Source organism: Oryx dammah, unplaced genomic scaffold (assembly GCF_014754425.2).
Source record: "Oryx dammah isolate SB20612 unplaced genomic scaffold, SCBI_Odam_1.1 HiC_scaffold_17, whole genome shotgun sequence".
Lineage (NCBI taxonomy): Eukaryota > Metazoa > Chordata > Mammalia > Artiodactyla > Bovidae > Oryx > Oryx dammah.
The window spans coordinates 79505753-79530612 of record NW_024070201.1 but is presented as its reverse complement, the minus strand read 5'-3'; the positions used below and the strand labels follow the sequence as shown (position 1 = coordinate 79530612).

Sequence of the window (24860 nt, the reverse complement as noted above, 5' to 3'; positions counted from 1 at the left end):
GTCTCACACACCGGGGAGGGCCCCACACGCCGGGGAGGGTCTCACACGCCGGGGCCCCTCAGGCCCGGGGCGCTGCCGGGACAGCCCCGCCTTCCCGCACGACCGCCTGTGGCGTGACCTGTGTTATCCGCACTGTCATAGACCATAGCCTAGAACCAGGGGCTTCGATTTCCGCTAGGTTCCTGGTATGCTTCCAGATCAGCAAGAATCAGATGCGTTGTTCAGAAGCAGTGATTTATGAGCACATTCCTAGGCCAGATGTGCTGGGGCCGTGCAGAGATAAATACAGCATCGTTTCTGTTTTCACGAACCGTGTAGTTCAGGAGACAGGCGCGGAGACAGGTAGAGGCCGTTGCTTTCTGTGACCGTCTGGTGGGCAGTGCTGCACGCACAGAGGCTTGGGGAGCGCAAAGCAGAGCCATTGATTCCAGGGAGGAAGCCGGGGCCCATCTCCGGGGGACGGTGGCGTTTGGGCTGATGTCCCTGCCTCCCATCAGGCCCACTTCCCATCTGTCCAGACTGCTTTAGAAGGGGATGGGTTTAGGATTGCAAACGTGGTCCCGTCGCCACTTCCCTGGGAATCCTTTGCTCACTGCTCCCTGCTCTTAGTGGAGTCCAGCTCCCTCGGGCCTTGCCCTCCCCCCAGGGAAGCGGTGGCCTGTGCACAGGCAGTGTGCCCACTAGGGGAGCCACCTCAGGTCTGCACTGGCTCCTTAGTTTGCCCCCTGCGGCGTCTGCCCACGCTGCTCTGTGCCCGCACTTCCCTCAGCTCCCACCCACCCTTGCCACTCTGCTGTTACCCTAGCTGGTGCCTATTCTCCAGGAGCCAACTACAGAGCCGTCTGTCAGCCCCCTTCACCCAGGCGCCCGTCAGGGCGAACCGTCTCAGCCCTGTGTTCCAGCAAGTGCCCCCGTTTATTTCTGGGCAGTGGGTTTCACTTCCTCTTTCATCCCCTGAGTGTTAACTGGTGGCCAAGCTGCCCAGGGCTGTATCAGTTAGGTATAGGTTCAATTTAATGAGTCCAAAATATGTTGGTTTAGACCAGGGGTCAGCAGACTGTGGCCTTGGGGCAAATCTTGCTGCCCTCTGTGCAGCTCACAAGCCAGGCATCGTTTCATATTTTTAAATGGTTGGAAAATATCAAAAAGAGGCTAATACTTTGTTCTCTGAAAATTACATACAGTTTAGACGTCAGTGCCCTGGCGGTTTTATTGGAACACAGTGAACTCGCGTTCACACGCCGACTGTCTGTGACTGCTGTACTCCCAGAGCAGCGGTGCTGAGTGGGTGCGGCAGAGGCCGCATGGCCCTCACGGCCCAGATATTTACAGTCTAGCCTTTCACAGAAGAAGCTGGCCTACAGATACGAGCTTCAGTCACCATCACGCTGGAGTCCAGAGCAGGTGGTCGGGTTCTGGCTGATGCTCCTGCTGCCGTGACCAGGCTCACCCTGGCCTGTGGCCCTGCCCCGTGGCCTCGGTTCCTGGGTGCTGGGGGGCTGCTGCAGCCCTGGCCCTCAGCGGGGGAGGGGAGACGGCACGCCTATCTTTTCGGGGTGCTTCCTGCAAACTGCGTGAACCATCCCCTTCAGTCTCTCTATTTACTCTGAACTCAGTTACGTGGCCTCAGCTAGCTGGAGATCACAACTTCTGTTTCTGGTGGTGTGGCTGGTATGAGAACTGGGGATTCTGCTACCTGTGAACGAAGGGGAGAGTGGAGTGTGGGGGGCTGAAGGTTCTGCCCGCGCGCCATCTGGAGACAGAGGCTCCCGGCCACTCGGGGCCTACGGAGCAGTGAGTGGTTCTGCCTCCCATGGACGGCGCTCTGCCCAGCCTGTCTTACCAGTCTTCGTACCCCTGATGCGTAGCCAGGGCCTGGCACGTATATATCGCTCAGCAACTGTGAATCTTGGAAAACAAATAGATTTGTCTGTAAGCGTGTAGGACTTTTGGTAGAAAAAGACTCCCCTCCAGACCAGAAAGGGCTGTGAGTAGGCACCGTGGAGGAAAACATAGAATAATTGGTTCACGGAGGGGAGATGGGGATCTTGAAAAGAAGCCCCACTTTTCTGGCCCAGCGCCCTAAGGAAGTGGTGGGAAAGGGGGCTGGAAAGGCCAGTTGTCGCCGTGGAAGTTCTGCTCCTGCTCAGAGGAGCATCCGCGTCCAGGCGGCCCCCGCCCCTGTCCCTGTAGGTTCCTGCTGGTGCTGCCGCAGCCTGGCCCTCACCCCTCACCTGCCTGTGCCGAGTTGCAGGGGGCCGAGCCCCCAGGCGGTTGGGCACCCTGGCAAGGCCCCAGAAGGCGTCTGGAGTGGGCAGGAGGAAGGAGCCGCCCCAGGGAGCTCCCCGCGGCTGCATCCTCCTGGGCGCTGCTCCTGCTGGACGGGCCTAGAGGCCTTAGCTCCTGCCCAGGGCCTGTGGCCCTGTATGCAGCGACCCCGTGTGTGCCTTGACCCCTGCAGCCTGCCGGCGGCTTCCTGCTGCTGTCTGGGCTGTGTCTTGTGCTGCCCCGCTCTCCATTGACCATGTTGCTAATGCCCGCTCCCTTCCACTTCGAAGTCTCAGATTTCTCTGTCCCGCGTGAGGCCTCTGAGTGGTAAAAAAGACCAGGAGGAAAAACCTGCCTGCTCTGGGGGACGCTGTGGGTCCTGGCCCAGCTCTCGGGGGCCGGGCCGCGCGTGTGATGAGCGGTGATGACCCGAGGATGCGCCGACCCTCAGCTGCGGGGCTGACCTGTCCGTGGCCGCCAGCGAAGCATGCCCCGCCCCACTCTCCCCAAAACGTGCAAGTGTTACTGCACGTCGGCTGCAGCTCAGCCCCTGAGAGGTTTTGTCTGCGTGGTTAACAAGTGCTCGCCTTTGAAAGACCTGGAGGATTCGCGTTCTGTGCATCCGCTTCCCCTCCGTGTGCGTTTTTCTCATCGCACAGCTCTTCTCTCCACGGACGAGGTGGTGCTGGAGTGTGACTTGAAGACTTTAGTTGAGGCATGGTAGATCGTCCTTCCCCATTGGGAAATTTTCACAGGGAAATGCTTGGTTCCTTTCTCAGAAAAAAATAGGCCCTTTTTAACAATATATAAATGCGTAGAAAAAATATGAAACTGTTAAGGATGGTTATCTTTGGGTGATGGTATTTCAAGTAGATTTTTTTTTTCCTTTAAACTTTGTTTCTCCAAAGTGTCATAGTGGAAATTACAAGATATTCCATAATTAGGACAGTAAATATTGGGTTAGTATGTGACTCAGAGAGATTGGCGGGCAGGAGGTTGGATAAAAGTGCAGAAAAAGACAGGAAAAGAGGTAGGACTCTAGGAAAGGAAAGTGTCATTATTGCTTGTTTCAGTAACCACACGGTGCTTTCGGTCAGCTTTATTTGGTACAAAGGGCTGTTTTTTCTTCCTTCTTCTCCTCTCTGGACTCAGAACTTGAGCTGCTGGTTTTCAGGCTTGTTTAGCTGTGCTGCTGACTAAACAGCGTTATCGGCTAACCTGGGAACCTAACCCCTTTTGATAATAAGGTTTTAAACAGTAAAGTCATGATACGTTCCAAACAGTCACCTTAGAAGCTGCCTCTCTGGGAGTGGGGAGAACGAAGTCTCTCCTGCTCACTCCTCTGCCCCTGGGGGGTTGTGTAGGGCTTGGCACCCCTGAATCTGCGGCATGCGTGGACACCTTCTCCCTGAGAGAGGCACACACAGACACCCGCTCGCTTCATCCTGTAGTCGAGTGTCCTCAAGGTGGCTCTAAAACTTGAAGACAGGAGCACACAGAGCCCTCTCCCTGCCCCTAGCGTGAACACTCCTGGTCCAGAAACGCAGCTGTGCAGCCTCAGAGAAGAAGGCAGCACCTGGCCTGACGGGGCACTGAACTGAGTCCAGTGATGGCCCAGTGTGGAGCGGAAGCTGGCCGCTGCAGCATGCTCCCTGTCAGGACTGCGTGCTCCTGGACTCCGCTAGCTTTCCTCTCCTCCTCAGAAGGGTGGCATGCCCAGCCTCCGCTCTGGGTGTCCTTGTGCTCACGTCCATTCCCCTTTCACTCACTCGATGCCTGTTTGATGCCAATGTCCCGGGGCCAGGCGTCCGGGGCTCCTGGATGGGCGGTGCTGAGCAGAAGAGGCATGGTTCCCATCTCAGCTTTCAGTTAGCAAATCAGTGCAGGTGGAGACTCCCCAATCCCAGGTGCGAGCAGCTCACCACGGAGAACTGGCTGTTCTTCGGCTCAGAGCTTAGAGCGTCCCCACTGAGCAGAGGCTGCTTTCCCCAGGGATCTGCTTTATCATCTTGACGTCTGCATGTGTCTCCAACTGTGGAGAAAGAAAAGAAGAAACAATGTGGTGTGGCTGTGCAGGCAAGGCGTTGACATCTGCTCTTTTCCTGACAGGTGAACTTTAACGAGCCCTTGTCCATGCTTCAGCGCCTCACTGAAGACCTGGAGTACCACGAGCTGCTGGACCGGGCGGCCGCGTGCGAGAGTTCTCTAGAACAGCTCTGTTATGTTGCAGCTTTCACCGTGTCCTCCTACTCCACCACTGTCTTCCGCACCAGCAAGCCGTTCAACCCACTCCTCGGGGAGACCTTTGAGCTGGACCGGTTAGAGGAGAATGGCTACCGATCCCTCTGTGAGCAGGTGAAGGAGCCTCAGGACTGTGGCACGCTTCCTGTTGGAGGAAGGGGGGGGTTTGGGGGGTTGCTCCCCACCCTGGGTGTTAGCATTTGCAGGAATTCCAGACCCCGTCAGCCCAGACTGCCTTCCTTTCCTTCAGGACTTCAGCCCTGGAGGCCCCAGTGTTCACCTCCTACTGTGGGTGTGCGACTTCCAGCGGGAATCTGGGGCGTGACTAGGCAGCCCCTAGGCATATTCTCTTCTCCTCCCTGCTTGTTCATTTGAGCTCCCGGTCTCTTCCAGGTGAGCCACCATCCCCCTGCGGCTGCACACCATGCCGAGTCCAGAAACGGCTGGACGCTGCGGCAGGAGATCAAGATCACCAGCAAGTTTCGCGGCAAATACCTCTCCATTATGCCCCTCGGTAAGGCCGGCGCCTGGGTAAGGTTGGTGCTCCGGGAAGGAAAGCCTTTCTGGCGGAACAGAGGAGGTCGCTGGTCCCGGAGCCGGGAGCCTGGAGGCCTGGAGGCCTGGTTCGGGCACTGAACCTGGGAGCCAGCTCTGCAGGTCACATAACTTCTCAGCCATGGGTGAATGAGGGCTGAGAGATTCTTTAGGGAGCCACTCAGTCACAGGTTCTTTGTTTTCTTAGCTTATGTTTAATGTGTCTTTATTTGGGGGGCTTCCCTGGTGGCTCAGATGGTAAAGAAACTGCCTGCAGTGCAGGGGAAGCAGGTTTGATCCTTGGGTCGAGAGGTCTCCTGGAGAAGGGAACGGCAGCCCGCTCCAGTGTTCTGGCCTGGAGGATCCCATGGACCGAGAAGTCCCTCGGGTCAGCGAGTTGGGCAGGACTGAGCGGCTAACGCTTTGACACTTCCTTTTACTTTTAAGTGCTATTTTGGGACATACCTCTCAGCGTGCATTTTAAAAATTGTGTCTTTAAACTGGTGGTGTTGCCCCTCATTCCCTAGCAGGCAGTTTCTCTCCGTAGATCAGAACTCCTATGACTGCAAGGTTAGGCTTCCGGGTAGCCCCTCTCCCTCCCTCCACCAGAGGGGTTAGGTATCGTTTATGTAACAGCTAAACTCCAGGTAAGGTGAACCTTTGTTTTAAAAGATCTTATTGGATTACAAGTTAATTTTGCACCAAGCCCTAAAGGATCCAGCCTGGGAATAGGGATAATCCTAGTGTGCCATGTAAGCTTGTCCGTACTTCAGGCGAGAAGCGGCGGTTATTCAAAAAGTGTAGCAGGCTCTCAGCGCTCTTTGGAAGTTCAGCGAGAGCAGCCACGTTTGACCCTGTACGTGCTGAAGAGCATGTGCTGGTCTGCAGGAAAAGAAACCCAGAGCAGATGGAGAGACCACGCGGCCTGAAGACGGCTGACAGTAGGCCTCTTTCAGGGGCAGAGCTGCAGGGCTGGGCTGTTGTGGGACAGCTTTCTGCCTTGCTCCGCCCGTGTTCTCTCAGAAAATACAACAGTGTAGCAGGCACAGTGCAAACTAGATGGTAGAAAAAAATCCAAGGATGTTGGAAGTGAAACTGCAGTGTGATTAATATGCAAGAGGCCCCAAGGTGAAAGGGAGACCAAGTGATTTCACACCTAATCTGCAGTACTGGAGTGTCAGTGGTTACGTTGCATGTGAGCTTCATCCATGAAGAAGAGTTTCAGAGCTCCCTGAGGCTCACTGAAGGGTGGGGTTCTATGTATTTGTTCTGAGTGGGCAAGAGCGGTAGACCTGAATTACCCGTGATCTGCTGTCCATTTTCTCTGTAATTGGACTAACTGCAAATCCCTTAAGGGGTAAATAACTATAGGAGCATGATAAAGGCCGTGGATCCGAGTTTTTAAGAGTTCAAAAAAATTCTCTGTTCAGATTCCATTCCTGTGGTTGTTTTAAGGATTCGCTATTTAGTGTGTCTACCACATACTAGATGTAGTTCTAAGATGTTTGGGAAAATAGAAGTGAATGAAACAGAGATCTCTGCCTTTGTAGGGAAATTGAACAAAGAATTGACATAGCGACAGGAACCTGAGTACAGAGTCTAAAGAGGGACTTCCAGATGTTGGCCCTGGGGATAGCTGTACTTAATAGCTTTGCATCCGTGACTTGGAAGGAGAATTGTGTAGTTTAATTTTCGCATATTCAGGGATGTTCACCTCTCAGAGGGTAAATTCTTAAGCCGGTAGACGTCTCTGGTGAAAGAGGTACAAACAGAGTTATAAGTGTGGCAGATAAAGTGTGAGTCTTCTTGTAAAGTAGACTCAAAAAGTTAGAATTCTTGCAATCTGGAAAAAAGAATGCTTCTAGGAAACGCAATTGATGTTTCCAAAACTATGAAGACTGGTAGAAGATAAAGATGAGTTTACTCATCCACTCACTTTGGAACTGAGTGGCAGCTCGCAGTTTAAAGAGGCACCTTTAAGTAAGAGTATTCTTTCATAGCTTGGAGTTCTCAGACCTGAGGAGAGTCACAGTCTGAGACTGTGAACGACACCACCGCTCAGCTTGTTGGTCTCCATGTCGGTGATGTTGGGCTCCACGCACCTTGAATTTGCTCCAGCGGCACTTGGGTCAGAAAATCCTCCTTTTGTATTTTGTCCATTTTTCCAGTTTCTGCTTTTTGCTTAGAGCGATTAATCCATCTATATTTATTATAATTACTGACTGATTAGGTGGGGTTTACATCTGCTGTTTTTTTTTCTGTAGAGCTTAGGTCTTTTTTGTTCCTCTGTGCGTCCATTAGTCCCTTCTTGGTAGTAAATAGGATTTTTCCAGTTCACCATTTAAATTCCCTGGTTATTTCTTTTACAGTGGTTTTTAAAGATATTTTTGTTGTGGTTACGCTGGGTATTAAACCCTCCTAATAACCTCGTTCAGCTTAATACAGCTGGATTTCTACAGAAGAGAAACCCTTTGGCTTGTGCGGGTCCAGTACCTTCTCCCTCCCTCTGTGCTTTTATTGTCATACAGCCCGTTTTTGTACATTGTAATTCCATCAACACTGTTTTATAACTGTTGCTTTACATAATTGTCTTTTAATGGTGGCTCAGATGATGAAGAATCTGCCTGTGATGCGGGAGACCCAGGTTCGGTCCCTGGGTTGGGAAGATCCCCTGGAGAAGGGAATGGCTACCCACTCCGGCATTCCTGCCTGGACAGGCGACAGCCCATGGGGTTGCAGAGTCGGACACGACTGAGCGACTCAGCACTTACTGGTCTCTTAATTTCTTGGGGTAGATTTAAGTTTCGGTCTTGTGTGTTTTCATTTCAGCCTGAAGGACTTCCTTGAGTATTTTTTGAAGATGAGATCTGCTAATGATGGGTTCTTTCGGCTTTGTTTTTCTGGGAATGTCTTGTGTCCGCCTGTGTCTGTGAAGGATGGTTTTGCTGGACGGGGCCTTGTGGGCCTGGTGCTCTTTGTCCTGCAGCCTCTGGGCTGCGTCCTGCTGTGGCCTCGGGCCTCGCTCGCGCTGCTCCTCGCAGGCGTGGGCGGCTGCCTCTGGCCCTCTCTAGTCTGATTGCAGTGGGCGCCTGTGCACCGCTCTTTGAGGCGATGCCGCCTGGTACTCGGTGGGCCTCTCGGGCGTGTGGCCGAGATTCCCGTCACACCTGGGCTTCTGGCCGTTAGCGCTTCCGGCGCTCCGTTACCACCACTTCTGGCAGCTGCTGCGGTGAACAGTCGCCACTGGCTGTCTTGATGCTTTTGCCCCAGGAAAGAAGCTTTCTGAGGTGAGCTCGTGCTGAATCAGATCTAATAAAGATCAGCCCTGTGAGTGCGACGTAATGGGACTGCCAGACAGGTCAGATAATGACAGCTTTGGAGCTGGGTTCTGGGGCGCTTCATGCCGCTCTACCCCCTCCAGTGCTTGCTGGCCTGCTGGCTGGTCTTCTTGGTGACCATGACAGTGAGGCTGCCAGTTTCCAAGGCTTCTGCTGAGCTGGGGAGAGGGCGGCAGGACAAGTTACAATGCCACACAGCTCATCTTGCTGCTGAGACTCAGCCCTTTTTCTTGAATAAATGCTTCTTGGATTACTGTAAGCCTTTGGTTAATTTCCAGAGTTATGAAGAAGTTGATTCAGATCACTTCTGCTGTCCAGGGGCCCAGCTGAGGCACCACATTGGCAGACACCTCCAGGACCCTCACGAGTAACAGAGACACTGTCACTTGGGAAATTGCAAGGGTTTAAATGTTGGACAAAGACCAGACGAATTCTTTATTATACGACACAGGCTGGTGAACCAGTTCTGTCTGATTCTTCAGCCCTTGGTCTATCCACTACTCCTCTTTATTATTACTATTTTTTTCTATTAAGGCGCAAAGGTAGGGACTTCCCTAATGGTCCAGTGGCTAAAACTTGGCCTTCCAGTGCAGTGGGTTCGGGTTCAGTCCTGGTCCGGCAGCTACGATCCCACATGCCTCAAGGCCAAAAGACCACCGTGTGAAGCAGAAGCAGTTTTGTAACAGATGCAGTAAAGACTTAAAAAGCTGAAGGGCTATTTCTTAGAAAGGCCCGTATATGGATGAGTGACTTGCTTAAAGTCACATAGCCAGTTACCCACAATGGGGCGTGTCCTCAGCACTGACCACCAACGTGCTCTTTCCCACAAGGCAGTTTTTTTTTTCATGTTGGGATAGATTTGACCTGCTCTTGTTACTTTTGCTGCTAGTATGGCAGGCATAGTTAGTGCAGACTGGGGTTTTTGCTTTCATTTTTATTTCTACTGTTGCAGAATACTATTTCTCAGTTAAGCGGTATCAGTTATTAGTGTTCATCATCCTTAATTATATTTTATTCATATTTAACAAGTTTAAAAATCAAGTGAAAAATTCAGTACTTCCAACATTTGTAAAGATTGTAAGTCCTTTCTGATGTACTGTTTTCTTTTTAAAAGTAAGAAGTATTGATAGAATAAAATCAATCCTTCGTTATTTCCAGCCAGCACATGCTGTTTTTCTAGCGTTCGGCTTAATGTGGGCCATGCTCTGCTTCTAGGTAGCATCCACTGTATTTTCCATGCAACGGGGCACCACTACACGTGGAAGAAAGTGACCACAACAGTGCACAACATCATCGTGGGCAAACTGTGGATTGACCAGGTGAGCAAAGGGCCTCTGAGTGCTTCTGCAGCCCAGAAGTGCCCTCCTGTCCAGCTCTGCGGGGCTCAGGACGCGGGACCTGGACCCAGACTGCCGCTCCTGCTCTCTGTGTTACAGAAGGGATTCCTCTCCGGCAGTAACCACGCTCCCAACTGCCGACTTTCTGTTCCACAGATTACCATCTGTGAATGACCGGGTTACCGCATTCATTCGGTGACTGCTCTCCTTGGACTGTGTTGGGTGCCAGGAAGGCTCCAAGAAAGTAATAAGCACAGCTCCCACCCTCTGTCGTTTGATTGCGCATCAGACATTTATTGCCGGTGGAGTGCGGGGTCTTTGGGGTACCAAGTCAGATGGGGCATTTTCCCTCAAGAGTTATTTTATCATTGGAGACTTATGACAAATATGTGTAGGATGAAAAGTATTTGACAAAATGACCCACATAAGAGGTATACTAAGATAATATCTAATTAATTATCAATTTGCTCTTAAGACAATGGTTGCAGTAAATTTAGGAAAAAAGGGAATATTGTCTGAGCAGTGGGAGAGGCTTCATAGTAGGTGTGGGAATGAAGCTGAGCCTTCAAGAGTGGATTGGGGTTCACAAGATAGAAAGGAGGAGAGAATGAGATAAATAAAATACAGAAAGGCCCACCATGTGTAGTCTTGAAACTGTGAGTAGAATCCTTTGATTTAAGCACAGAGTTCATGAAGACTACGAGTGGAGGATTGGTTTGGGAAGGTAAATTATTATATGAATATCAGTGTGTGTGTTGAAGGTCGAATTACGCCACCTAACATGGTGCACAATTTAAAATAAAAAAAAAAGGTCATTTGGCCTTGATTGTAACCAGGAATACCAAGATGAGAAAAGCATTTCACAGCATCTCAAGAATGACTGAGACCTGAGTCTTAAGTGTATGAGCTCTGAACGTAAGACTGAAAAGAAAAGAATTATGCGGCAGGGGGCTTAGCATATGTCCAGATCATTCAGTCTTAATAAAACAATCCACGGTTCTGTTCTTTTCATAGTCTGGTGAAATCGACATTGTGAATCACAAGACGGGAGACAAGTGCAATCTTAAATTTGTTCCTTACAGCTACTTCTCTCGGGATGTAGCGAGAAAGGTAAGAGAAGTTGGAATTAAAGTGTTTTTCACCGAGTGTATGTCCTGCAGAAAGTCTGTTCCTTTGGAGCTGGCATAGACAGATGTGTGTGTGTGCAAAAAATAGGAGCGGTAAAGGAGAACCTCAGCAAGAGACAGCAAGTTAGAAAGTAAAAGTCAAGAGCAGTGAGTGGTTAGAGTTGGCCCAGTGCTGAGGGTGCTTTCATTGCTGGGCCCAGATTCGATCCCTGGTTGGGGAACTAAGATCCTGCAAACTGAGCGAATGTGGCAAACAAAGAAACAGAAAGAACCACGAGAGCCTGAAAACAGGAAACGCTGCGGCAGGACCAAGGGAAGGACCAAAGGGAGCAGGCATGGGGGTGCGACCCCTGTGAAGTCAAGCGAGGCTTCCGTTACCACCACAGCGGAGTTGTGCCGGGAGTTGTGTTGGGAGAGTGAAGAGGTCCACCTGTGGTCTCTCGGATTTCTGGGGAGAAGAACACAACATAATCCCCAGTATGGTCAGACCCTTCTCCTGCATATATCATACGACAAAAACTGCTGTACCACAGAATGTAACGAAGCCCCCATTCATGACACTGTTCCTTTGAGTAGTTGAGGCACACGCTTGCGGAGTAAGTGAGCGGCTCCCTGGGGTCTGTGCAGCAGGGTGCGAGCCAGTATGCCCCAGGGCCGAGGCGTTGGGGGCGGCCTCTGTGCCGCCCTCCTGAGCCTGCTCTCCACCCCTAGGTGACGGGGGAGGTGACCGATGCGTCGGGGAGAGTTCACTTCGCGCTGCTGGGTACGTGGGATGAGAAAATGGACTGCTTCAAAGTGCAGCCGGTCCCCGGGGAGAACGGGGGTGACGCCCGGCAGCGCGGCCACGACGCGGAGGAGAGCAGGGTGTTGCTCTGGAAGCGGAACCCTTTACCGTAAGTATCTCGCTGGCCCCTCCCCTGCCTTCCTGCTTCAGTCTGTGAGGACCAGCGCCAGTGTGGATGCCTGCAGAGGACCCCAAGGCGGCCCTGTGGGGTGGGGTTATCGCCTGCTTTGTCCCAGGAGAGTTCAAACGACTCAGACCACACCTGCCAAAACATAATTTGATGTCTCCTAAAGGTCCTTTGGTGGAGAAGGAAATGGCAACTCACTCCAGTGTTTTCTTGCCTGGGAAATCCCATGGATAGAGGAGGCTAGCAGGCTGCAGTCCATGGGGTCGCAGAGTCAGACAGGACTTGGCGACTGAACATGCACACACCCAGAGGTCCTTCGAATTTTGATTGAGAAGAATATTTTTTGTAATTAAGAACAAAACTGTTCAGAAGTGGCCAAGGGAGAAAGATACCTACCCCCCCGTGGCCTAAAGGCTTATGGCAATATGGCGGTCCCTGAGATAAGGCCGAGGACGTTGGGAGTAATTAAGGTGGAGGCTGCCATCGTTTGATATGTTCAGTCCTTCAGTTCAGTTCAGTCGCTCAGTCGTGTCCGACTCTTTGCGACCCCATGAATCACAGCACGCCAGGCCTCCCTGTCCATCACCAACTCCCGGAGTTCACTCAGACTCATGTCCATCGAGTCCGTGATGCCATCCAGCCATCTCATCCTCTGTCTTCCCCTTCTCCTCCTGCCCCCAATCCCTCCCAGCATCAGAGTCTTTTCCAATGAGTCAACTCTTCCCATGAGGTGGCCAAAGTACTGGAGTTTCAGCTTCAGCATCATTCCTTCCAAAGAAATCCCAGGGCTGATCTCTTTCAGAATGGACTGGGTGGATCTCCTTGCAGTCCAAGGGACTCTCAAGAGTCTTCTCCAACACCACAGTTCAAACGCATCAATTCTTCAGCACTCAGCCTTCCTCACAGTCCAACTCTCACATCCATACATGACCACTGGAAAAACATAGCCTTGACTAGACGGACCTTAGTCGGCAAAGTAATGTCTCTGCTTTTGAATATACTGTCTAGGTTGCTCATAACTTTTCTTCCAAGGAGTAAGCAAGGACGTTGGGAATAATTAAGGTGGAGGCCACCATCGTTTGATATGTTCAGTCCTTAGTGATGGCCAAGGTTACCCCAGAACGTGGTAGAAAAGAGCAAAAGGAACCAAGTTTGAGGTTTTATTTAGTAGAATGTTTCAGTCTTCCTAATTTCGACTGAGCATAACCCACACCTGGGAAACCATCCAGCTGGGGGGCCCTGGGAGGGGCGGGGGTGGTCCCGCCGGGTCTCTGAATTAGGTGCTCCGACAGGCTCTGTGGACACCTCGGGCTGTATCCCTGGGGCGAGCTCAGCTGCGCTCTAGCTCACGGGGCTCTGGGCTCTGGCGTTGCCCGTCCCTCCCTGACCCCTGCCCTGCAGGAAGAACGCGGAGAACATGTACTACTTCTCCGAGCTGGCTCTGACCCTCAACGCCTGGGAGGCCGGCACCGCGCCCACCGACAGCCGGCTGCGGCCCGACCAGAGGCTGATGGAGAACGGGCGCTGGGACGAGGCGAACGCGGAGAAGCAGCGCCTGGAGGAGAAGCAGCGGCTTGCGAGGAAGAAGCGCGAGGCCGAGGCCATGAGGGCCACGGAGGACGGTAAGGGCGCCCCGTCGCGTGTCCGCGCCCCGACTGAGGGAGGCGCCCGCGGCCCTGATCCCGCCTCCCCGCCTCCTGCCCGACAGGTGCGGCCCACGACCCCTACAAGGCGCTGTGGTTCGAGCGCAGGAAGGACCCGGTGACCCGGGAGCTGACGCACATCTACCGGGGCGGCTACTGGGAGTGCAAGGAGCGGCAGGACTGGGACTCGTGCCCCGACATCTTCTGAAGGAGCCGCCGAGGAGGAGGAGCCCGCGGACTGAGGCGGCGCTGCCGCCGAGCTCGGCTGTCTTAACCAATCACTTGTTGCGAATCAGTCACCAGAAGCAGACGCCGTTGGTGGTGATTGGCTGGTTGCCTTAGCTGATTGACCCTGAAATCAACATTCTGGACCCCGCGTGCGTGTCGGGGAGGAGCCCCCCACGTCCCCAGAGTCGGGGGCCCCGCTCGCGTCACCGAGATGCTGGCCCTCACCCCGCCCCCGGAGCAGCCACTCAGCCAGGCCCGCGGAGCACGCTGCTGCGGGGCGCCCGGCGCTGTGCAGCGGGAGCTGATCCTAGAGGTTCCCTCGGAAAAGAAACACGCTCAGACTTGGCGACGGATCGTGGTGAGCGCCCTGGTGGAGCCGAGGCCTGGCCCAGGAGACGCCTGGGGTTGCACGGGGCGCCCGCGAGGGGCTCGTCTGCAGGACCGGGACGCGCAGAGGCCGTGCTTGGAAGGAAGTGTCTTCGCTCGTTGGCACAGCCCACTTGCTGTTCTCTGCCTTCCCTGACGGCCGCCCGGCCTCTCGGGCGGCGCAGGAGGGTCGCCTTTTCCTCACGAGGGGGCGTTACGGACTCCCTCAGGCAGAGAGCTTCGGAGAACCCAGAGCAGGAGGCCGCGTGGACACGGCTGGCCGCCGCGCTCTCCCGCCCCCTCGCCCCACCGCCCCCGCCACCACCTCTGCGATCCTGGCTGCTCTCGCTCCTGCGTGCGCGCGCGCGCGCTCTCTCTCTCCAATCTCTCTGTCTCCGGGCACAGTACCCGCTCAGGTTCGTGCCCCGAAGGACAAAGCATTACCTGCCCCGTTCTGACAGACTTCAGAATCCGAGAGAAAGCGTTTATCCCGAGTGAGTTTTCACCATCTCTCCGAGCCCACGGACTGAAGCCACGTCTGGGATAACGTGTTAATTCCTGTATATGATACATATGTAGAGAAAAGGCCGGATTTCCTGTTTGATTCCCCCCCCCTTCCTGTTAAGAATCTTGCTCTCTGATCTCACTTGTTTCCCCGGAACTCTCGGACACACTCGTGCGGATGGGAGCCCCCTGGGGCGGGCCCGTCGGCGGTCCCCCGGCAGGGACTGTGTCTGCGGGTCGCATCCTGGGCGCCCACTGCCGTCTCGGCTCCGCTCTCCTCCTCACCCGCCTCTGCAGGACGAAGCCCTGCCCCTTGCCCAGCGTCCTGTCCTCCTCCTCCGGGGAGAGAGTGGGTAGACGGGCAGGAGGGGCGTTTCCCGCTGCAGCCCGCCTCTGTCCACGCGCAGCGCCGCATAGCTGGTCCTCCTCGCTGGGAACTGGGGCCGGGTAAGAGAGCCGCGCCTGTTGGGCCCCGGTCTCCTCCCTTTTCTGTCCCGCGTTTCGTTTCAGTTGTCTTCGTTCAGAAGTCTGACCCCGTGCCGCCCACCCTTGGTTGAGGATCGCAAATCGAGGTGCCTTCCTTGTCTGCTCTTCCTTGGTGTTCTGTTTGTGTTCCTTACCTGCCGAGCCTCAGCCACCGTGGGTCCCTGGGGGAATCATTCCAGGGGAAGCCGGGCCCGCAGGGACGCTGCCTCCGGGGACTCGCTTCCCAGCACGAGCGAGGGGCTACGGCGCCCTGCCGCCTCCGGGGAGGCCCACGGAAGCAGCGACCCGCTCCTGGCGTGGGTGCTTCGGCCGGTGGGACCCCCGGAGACCGAACTCCTGCTCTGTCCGCCCACCCCTGCCTCCTCCATCTGCACTACGTTTCCAGCCTGATCCTCAGATTCCTGCTCAAGGAAGAAACTTCGAGTCCTTCAGGTGAAATAAAGTCACGTGGAAGCAAAACAAAACTATATATATTTTCAGTTTTTTTTGCCTTATTTTTTTTTTCCAAGAAAACTACTAAATTAAATAATTTTTAAAAAGTCAGATTGTTTGTCTGATTCACTTCTACTGAGTAGGAGGCGGCAGGAAGAGGTGAACTGGCCCCACGGTGATTTGTTTTCTGGGAGTGAGGGACCTTGATCTTCGTGGGAAACGGTGAAAAACTGGGCATGGGCTTCCAGATGTTTGAATTTAACTTCACCCACCCGTATAAATTCTCAGGGTCTTAGCTGATCCACACGGATTCAAATTCTGTGTTTTGAAGCATAAGCAACTGAGAGGTGATTGGAAGACCTTGGAAAGATGTCAGGACACCGAAAATGCTAGTTTAGTTTTTCTCTGCAAAGTTCAAAGGGGAGAAGGTGGGCAAAGTGGTGGAAGGGGCTTGGAGACCTTGGAGGAGGGCGATGCCGATTCCTGGCCTGGGGGAACGGTCACTATCCTCTGAGTCTGTGTCTCTGTGTCCAGGGTCCTGAGACTGGAGCGCTCAATGTTGCCTGACTTCCACTTAAACAGTGTTTAAGACATTCATGATAGTTGTCACGCTGACTATGAAGAAAGACGCCCAGAAAATAATTTACTCAAGGTCACGTAGTTGATTGGTTAGTCACACCACTGGAATTCCAAGCTGGGTTTGTTTAACCCTGGAGTTTGCGACCTCTGCAACCTTGTGTTCTGTGAGACACTGGGCTGGGAGGCAGCGGGTGGCTAAAGTCATTTCCTCCTCCTGGGCTGTCCATCGTGAAGAAATGGGTACCTCTCTTTCCAGAAGCTTCTAATGTGGATGATACTGTGTGAGGAGTCCTACCTGAAGGAAGGAGCATTCTTGGAGTCCGTCCTCCTGACGCCTTCACTGCCAAGGCTCTCTGCCCACAAAATCAGTTACATTGTCGGTTAATTTTTTCGAGCCTGGTCCTTGGGAAGGCCACTGATCTGGTACAAGTCATTTGCCTGACTCCCATTATGGGCTGGGAGTGCAGTGCCAGCAGTGGTTTTTTCTGGCAGCTGCAGCATGGAGACCCCTGACATTTGTGGGAGCTGCATCCTGAAATCCTGAACAGCAGGTGATGTGCAGTTTCCTCCAGTAGGGACACTCGAATGCACCCAAAACATTTCTACATCCTTAACTTATTATTTTGTGTTGGGGTAAAGCTGATGAACAATGTGGGGATAGTTTCAGGTGAAGAGTGGAGGGACTCAGCCATGCACACACGTGTATCCATTCTGCCCGCTCAAGTCCCCTCCCATCCAGGCTGCCACATGATGTGCAACAGAGTGCCACGTGCTGTACAATAGGTCCTGTCGGTTACCCCTTTTACATAAAATGCAGCAGCGTGTGCACGTCCATCCCAAACTCCGACTGGCCCTCCTTGCACTGTCCCCACACCACCGTAAGTTCATTTTCTACGTCTGTGAGTCTCTGCTTTGTAAGTTCATTTGTATCCTTTCTTTTTAGATTCCACATGTAAGGGATGTCATGTGATATTTCTCCTTTTCTTTCTTTCTTCACTCAGTGTGAGGCTGTCTAGCTCCGCTCCATCCTTTCAACGTCCTTCCTTCAGTCCTTCCAGGGGCTGCTGTGACGTGATGGGCTGGGACAGAGATCTCTGGAGTCTACCTTCCTCATTCAGTTATGTATGACCTAGCAAAATGACACATGATTGCATCCGTCAGGGAACTCTGCCCAGTCACTCAGTCCTGTCCAACTCTTTGTGACCCCATGGACTCTGACCATGGGATTATCCTAGGCAAGCATACTGGAGTGGGTTGCCATTTCCTTCTCCACAGGGACCTCTGAAGTCCCACAAAAACATTAAACCTCTACATTTCAAGGATCTGCTGTACTTTCAGCGAGACAAATGAAAATCAACTTACGGTCCTAAAAGGAAGTGTAGAAAGTCACTAGAACGTATTCACTACAAGGTATGTATCTTGTGAAGCTCTTAACATCGTTACAAAACTTAAGAGTTTGCTTCTAAAGGTTTATAAAGCTTTTGCCCAGTAATATGCCCTGCCCTGTGGGAAGCATTCCCAAAGCCGTCCGTGGTTTTCCATTCCAAAGTTCATAAAAGAAGCGGTGGTTACATTCACCTCAGGCTGTCCTCCCTACTGTCTTTTCAGGTAAAGTGCTCCTCTTGGGGTTCACCTTGATTCCCCAGGGGAAGCTAACAAGCCGATCAGATGCACTTTCCTTAAAGGTGAAAACTAGAGATCTCAGATTCTTCTATAAATAGCCTTGTGGAAGTCACACCTGAGTTTGATCAGGTGATTTTAGAAGTTAGTAAAGAACCAGATGTTTGGGCTTCCCTGTTGGCTCAGACAGTACAGAATCTGCCTGCAATGCAGGAGACAGCGGTTTAATCCCTGGGTCGAGAAATCCCCTGGAGAAGGGAATGGCAACCTCCTCTGGCATTCTTGCCTGGAAAATTCCATGGACAGAGGAACCTGGCAGCCTACAGTCCATGGGGTCGCAAAGAGTCGGGCACAATTGAGTGACTTAGCACATTTCAAAAAGAATCAGTAGGCCCTGAGATAGATATGGCTAAGTATGTCTTCATTCATTCATTAAACATTGACTTCCAACTTGTTACATAATATACATTAGGGATAAGGAGCTCAGATAAATGGACAGTTACAATCTAGGTTGATAAATGGCACTGTAGCGCAGCAACAGGCCTGTAGGGAGTGAGGCGGGGCTGATACAGACGTTCTCAGAAGCCTTCCACAACTAGCAGCGTGTCTCTGCGTTGAGAGTTGCAAGTTAGAAGAAGAGCAAAGTATAAAATGCTGCATGGACCAAAAATTCAGGACCAAAATCAAGGAAAGCATCCTGAGTTTGGATGGCTATATGAATGGCTGGAGTTTAGGGTCAAGGAGAGGACACTGATTTCGGTGATGGAGAGAGGTGAATCCCAAGTCATGGAAGTCTTTATATACTTTAGTGTTCAAAGAAGTCTTGGTTTTGTTTTCAGTGAGGGAGCCAGAGAGAGATCTGTAAGCAGGATCCTGAGTCCCAGTGTGGAAATGAGTGATAAGTACTCAATCAATTAAGAGGCTGGAGAAATTGTGAGAATGAGAGGTGCAGGAATTCCGGTAATATTGAACAGGAATGAATAGCACTTGAGCATGACTATTGGTGGAGAGCAGAGGGAAGGAGGAAGGAATCTATTTTTCTGGCTCTGGAAACTTGGATGGAAGGTGGTAGCAAGCTAAACAAGTCTAGAGGGAAAAACGGGTTCACTTTGGGCATTCTGAGTTGGAGGAGCCTGTGAAGAGCTTTAAGGAAGCAATTTAAAACGTGGGCCCAGATTCACTTTGCTGTACACCAGAAGAGAACACAACACTGTAAATCAACTATATCCCAATAAAAATTAAAGTCATCGGACCAAATGTAATGGCTATGTTTTTGCAAAAACTGAATGAGATGCTGAGAGGCTGCACATTGAAATCACCTGGAAGTTAGAAAAATATATAATTCTGAGCCCCATTGGCAGAGATTATTATTCAGTTAGAGCTTGGGCTAGTGCAATCATATATACATATACAATATATGAATGCGAAGGGTCAAAAACTATGAAATGGGAGAAGGTGGGGTAAACCAGCATGTTAGGGGGTATTATTAAACTACAGATTGCTTCTCAGGGTTTGAGAGAGGTCTGAGTCAATTCCACTTTTTGATGATGTCTTTATGTTTCAAAATTTTTAAATGCCAAGATGAGATTGCAAAAATTGAGGTTTTGTTGTTCAGTTACTAAGTCGTGTCTGACTCTTTCCAACCCGATGGACTACAGCACACCAGGCCTCCCTGTCCATCACTGTCTCCCAGGAGTTTGCTCAGACTCATGTCCATTGAGTCACTGATGCCATCCAACCATCTCATCCTCTGCACCCCCTTGTCCTTCTGCCCTCAGCCTTTCCCAGCAGCAGGGTCTTTTCCAAACAGTTGGCTCTTTGCATCAAGTGGCCGAAGTATTGGAGTTTCAGCTTCAGCATCAGTCCTTCCAGTGAAAATTCAGGGTTGATCTCCTTTAAGATAGACTGATTTGATCTCCTAGAAGTCCAACGAACTCTTGAGAGTCTTCTCCAGCACCATAATTAGAAAGCATCAATTGTTGGGCGCTCAGCTCTCTTTATGGTCCAACTCTCATATCCATACATGACTACTGGAAAAACCATAGTTTGACTACAAGGACCTTTGTCGGCGAAGTGATGTCTCTGCTTTTTAGTACTCTGTCTAGGTTTGTCATAACTTTTCTTCCAAGGAGCAAGCAACTTCTAATTTCATGGCTGGAATCACCATCTGCAGTGATTTTGGAGCCCAAGAAAATAAAATCTGTTACTGTTTTCACTTTTACCCCATTTATTTGTCGTGAAGTGATGGGACCAGATGCCATGATCTTAGTTTTTTGAAGACTGAGTTTTAAGCCAGCTTTTTCACTCTCAGCAAAGAGGCTCTTCATTTTCCGCCATAAAGGTGGAATCATCTGTATATCTGAGGTGGTTATTTCTCCTGGCAGTCTTGATTTCAGCTTGTGATTCATCCAGCCCCTCATTTCACACAATGTACTATTCATATAAGTTTAAATAAGCAGGGTGACAATATACAGCCTCAACAAAATTGAGGTACACTTTAAATATTTAGATTTAGCAAATCAATGCTTTTAACATAGAGATACCATAATATTAAAAGTAGAGACATTACTTTGCCAACAAAGGTTCGTCTAGTCAAGGCAATGGTTTTTCCAGTGGTCATGTACGGATGTGAGAGTTGGACTGTGAAGAAAGCTGAGCACCAAAGAATTGATGCTTTTGAACTGTGGTGTTGGAGAAGAGTCTTGAGAGTCCCTTGGACTGCAAGGAGATCCAACCAGTCCATTCTAAAGGAGATCAGTCCTGGGTGTTCTTTGGAAGGACTCTTGTTAAAGCTGAAACTCCAATACTTTGGCCACCTCATGGGAAGAGTTGACTTACTGGAAAAGACTCTGATGCTGGGAGGGATTGGGGGCAGGAGGAGAAGGGGACGACAGAGGATGAGATGGCTGGATGGCATCACCTACTCAAAGGACGAGAGTTTGAGTGAACTCTGGGAGTTGGTGATGGACAGGGAGGCCTGGTGTGCTGCGATTCATGGGGTCGCAGAGTCGGACACGACTGAGCGACTGAACTGAACTGAACCGAACCCTGACCTTATGTATAATACTTCATTGGGAGGCAATACGGAAAATTTACATTGGAAATCTTTACAAATGGCCTTCCTATCTGTTCTCTTCCATACATGTCTTGAGACCACTTTGACAATATCTGAAAAATTCCAAATGTTCATATCTTTTGGCTTTGTGAAATCTGCCTTCTCAACAAGAAAAACAAATACAAAAGGATAGTCATTACAGTATTGTTTTTAATAATGAAAACTGAGGGAAAAATAAAGATGTCCATCATTAGTAATTTGATTAAGTATATTGTGTTATAGCCACACAACCAATACGGTGTAAGCATTAAAAAGAATGAAATAGGTCTACATAGCTAACATGAAAAAAGTCCATGATTTATTTTTACATGAGAAAAACAAATAGCAAGGTAGTTAGAAAAAGAGAAAAGTAAAATTATTACTTTTAGCTTATAAATAGAGGCCTTGCCTACCTCCTGCTAAAGGTATATCCAAATCCTTTTGCTACAATGGAGCAGATATTTAATTACAGATGCGAGGAGGCCACTTGCTGGAAGTTGCTGAAATAGCTCAGTTGGGAGAGCGTTAGACTGAAGATCTAAAGGTCCCTGGTTCAATCCTGGGTTTTGGCAGTGGTTTTAGGCGTCACCACCAACGGATATCCCAAGAATACCCTCTATGGTTTGTATCCTTGTCTCCCCCTTAACTGAGATTTGCCCTTGGATGGACAGGAAGCACTGGTCCTTGAGCCTTTGCTTTTAAGCTGGTCAATATCAAGTCAGTGTCTGTTTCCCAGCCCTTAAGTCTGTGAGGAACCACCTCTCCCCATGCACCACGGGCCTTTATTTTTTCTTTAAATTTATTTTTAGTTAGAGGATAATTGCATTACAGTAGTGTGTTTTTTTCTGCAGTCAGCCGTAGGCAGACATGCCCCTCCCTCGTGAACCCCCCTCACCCCCACCCCACCCACCCCTCCAGGCGTCACAGCCCGGATTTGAGCTCCCTGCCTCTGCCGGCCAGTTCCCAGCGGCCCTCTGTTTCACATGTGATAATGTGTATTCTTCAACGTTACTCTTGGACTCGTCCCTCCCTCTCCTCCCCTGCCTGTTCCCTCTGCGTCTCCAAGGCTGCCCTGCAAAGAGGTTCTTCAGTCCCATCTCTGTAGAGTCCACACACGCACCTTAACATGCATTTGTTTTTTCTCTTCCTGACCTACTTGACTCTGTATAATAAGCGCCAGGCTCTTCCACTTTATTCCCTTTCTAGCTCATCCTGCCTTCCTGGTTCAGACCATGCTCTGTGAGCTGCGGGAGTTCCAATCTTCCCCGCGTGTCCGGGGTCGGTGGCTCCCGGCTCTGCAGGTGGGTTTTGCGGGCAGGGGGCCGCCACCTGCAGGGTGGGGGGCTGCCCTCGGGGGTGGCCACAGCCTGCGCCCTCTTTCTGCCAAAGAGATCCTCAACTGCAGCTTGGTTTGATGACACAAGGACAGCTTTCGGTGATGGTGGAGGTGGCCGGGTGAAGTGGCGGTGGCCGGGTGAAGTGGGGTGAGGGGTTGGAATTCCTTTTTGTTTTATGTCTGCACTACGGTTACCAAATCAAATACAGGGCGCCCAACTGAATTTAAATTTCAGAGAAACAAGACTGTTTTTAGTATAAGCATGTCCCAAAGAATGCACGGACATAATAACTGCATACTCGTTATTTTTCTGAAATTCACATTTACTGTAATTTTATCTGCCAGTCGCAAACCACTGGTGTGCATCGCATACCCACACCGCTCTGCAATGGATGCGGCCTCCCACCCTCCCCCACCCCCACCCCGAATGCACCTCCGGCAAAGACACTCAGAAACTCTCATCAGGAGGAACTGGGTTTCAGAAGAGACTGGTAGTTTCTTGTTAACAACTGGCAGGTTTCAAAAGGCATCAGCTGATTTGTTCTCATCACCACCAGACAAGACCTCGGGTGGGGACCACCATGGAACACCCCAGGAATCAGCCACCTTACCTGGTTCCAGGTTTCCAGTGCTACCCATGTTGGTCTGGGATGGGGGTGTCAAGGAAAGGGAGACTTGAAAGCTCTGGACTGAATCTTGAAAACAAACAGAAAACATCGAAAAATTTGTTGAGATAATGAGCCACTTCATTCAAGGCAGTGCAGTGGCACACACAACTACAAGTGTTAGTTGCTTCAGTCGTGTGTGACTCTTTACAACCCTACGGACTGTAGCCCACCAGGCTCCTCTGTTCATGGGATTCTTCAGGCAAGAACACTGGGTTGCCATGCTGTCCTCCAGGGGATCTTCCTGACCCAGGGACCCATCAGGGGTCTCTTACTTCTGCACTGGCTGGAGGTTCTCTGCCACTAGGGCACCTGGGAAGCCCCATGGACCACCCACTCTCAGGCAAGGCTCCATTTTTTGCCAGCTCCCAGGCTGGGACACAGGGAGAGAGGCAGGAGGCCTACAGCTCACATCCTAAAGAGTCAAGATGCGATGAAAGTCAGCATGGAGGGCCTGTGATTTGCTCTCCCCTTCCTGTTAACCTGTGCCAAGAGAGCTGCTGAGGAGGAGCTTCATCCCCTAAATCTTTGTGCTTTTGGGTGGAAGGATGCATTTTGATAAGGGACTCTGAAAAAGTCAATGATGATCAAAAGAAAGGAAAAAAAACAGTGGATTAATGTCAGGCAGAACTTCGCATGATTTACGTCAGCGTGTGTAATAGTGGATTTGATGTGTCAATATAGCTAGCTCTGGTACATAAATGCCGGGTAAGATGGTGCTGTGAAGGTATTCTTTAGATGTAATTAACATTTAAATCAGTAGACTCTGAATAAAGCAGTGGATTACCCTCCTTAACGTGGGGGTGCCTCATCCAATTATCTGAAGGTTTAAGAACAAAGATTGGGGTTTCCTAATGGAGAAGGAACTCTCTTCAAGACTAACATTGAAAATCTGCCTGAGCCTATAAATGGCTGCCCTGCTGAAGTTGACCTAGACACTGCAAAATCAACTCTTACCTGAATTTCCAGCTTGTTGTCCAGCCCAGTAGATTCTAAACTTGCCAGCCCCCACAATCCCCTGAGCCAATGAAATAATAGTCTCTCAGTTCTGTGTGACACATTGTGACCCTATGGACTGTAACCTGCCAGGCTCCTCTATCCATGGATTTTCAAAGCAAGAATACTGGAGTGGGTTGTCATTCCTAGAAATGATTCTCGACCCCGGGATCGAATCTGGGTCTCCCGCACTGCAGGCTGATTCTTTCCCGTCTGAGCCACCAGGGAAGCCCCGAAAAATGTCTCGATCTATCCCCCAGGATGCTGCTGCTGCTAAGTCCGTTCAGTTGTGCCCGACTCTGTGCGACCCCATAGACGGCAGCCCCCCAGGCTCCCCCATCCCTGGGATTCTCCAGGCAAGAACACTGGAGTGGGTTGCCATTTCCTTCTCCAACGCATGAAAGTGGAAAGTGAAGTCGCTCAGTCGTGCGGACTCAGCAACCCCATGGACTGCAGCCTACCAAGCTCCTCTGTCTACGGGATTTTCCAGGCAAGAGTACTGGAGTGGGTTGCCATTGCCTTCTCCGGATCCACCGGGATGGCATGCTTTAAAGTGTTACACACAGGTAAGATGGAAGGATGAGATAGTTATTATTGCTCCTGAGGAAAAAGTGCTCTGAACAACGTCAACCACCTCGGGACCATGAGGAGGAAATGTTGGGCCTTTGCCTTAAAAAGGCAAACTCTTCCCAGTTCCTAGCCTGAAGAATCTCTTCCAGAGGTCTTTAGATAGAAACCAGAGGCCCGGGGAAGACAGGTGTTCCTTGCCTGCATCGCCAACCTTGGAAGCCTGGCGCACTCCTACTCGCCTTTCAAGGCACAGTTCTAAGTCTCCCCGCAGCCCCGCTGGCAGCTCCTTCTCTCCTTGCCTTCTCTGCATTCTTCCGTTATCTGAGCAGTTCCATCTTCCTGTATTAAAGCATTAATCACACGGCCCCAAAGGTCCCTAGACAGCATATTAGAAAGTGGAGACATTACTTTGCCAACAAAGGTCCCTCCAATCAAAGCTATGGTTTTTCCAGTAGTCATGTATGGATGTGAGAGTTGGACTGTAAGGAAAGCTGAGCACGGAAGAATTGATGCTTTTGAACTGCGGTGCTGGAGAAGACTCTTGAGAGTCCCTTGGACGGCAAGGAGATCCAACCAGTCCATTCT

At 51.0% G+C, this 24860-nt stretch overlaps 1 protein-coding gene, 1 long non-coding RNA gene and 1 other non-coding gene across 3 annotated transcripts in view; all 3 read left to right on the top strand.

The window, feature by feature from the left end:
* The window catches only part of LOC120876031 (oxysterol binding protein), a 30527-nt gene extending 14461 nt beyond the window's left edge, over positions 1 to 16066 (top strand). Inside the window, exons 9-15 of the mRNA XM_040257751.1 lie at positions 4378 to 4623; positions 4903 to 5023; positions 9597 to 9700; positions 10733 to 10828; positions 11557 to 11738; positions 13158 to 13378; positions 13465 to 16066. Coding sequence (XP_040113685.1) covers positions 4378 to 4623; positions 4903 to 5023; positions 9597 to 9700; positions 10733 to 10828; positions 11557 to 11738; positions 13158 to 13378; positions 13465 to 13607 — 1113 coding nt within the window. The 3' untranslated portion in view covers positions 13608 to 16066. The remainder of the gene's footprint in view (positions 1 to 4377; positions 4624 to 4902; positions 5024 to 9596; positions 9701 to 10732; positions 10829 to 11556; positions 11739 to 13157; positions 13379 to 13464) is intronic.
* A 5087-nt stretch (positions 16067 to 21153) lies between these two features.
* On the top strand, positions 21154 to 23316 carry LOC120877124. Its single transcript, XR_005724267.1, has 2 exons — positions 21154 to 22009; positions 22561 to 23316. It is a non-coding gene; the product is annotated as an uncharacterized LOC120877124 (long non-coding RNA).
* On the top strand, positions 21208 to 21280 carry TRNAF-GAA. Its single transcript has one exon. It is a non-coding gene; the product is annotated as a tRNA-Phe (tRNA).
* Positions 23317 to 24860: the final 1544 nt, after the last annotated feature.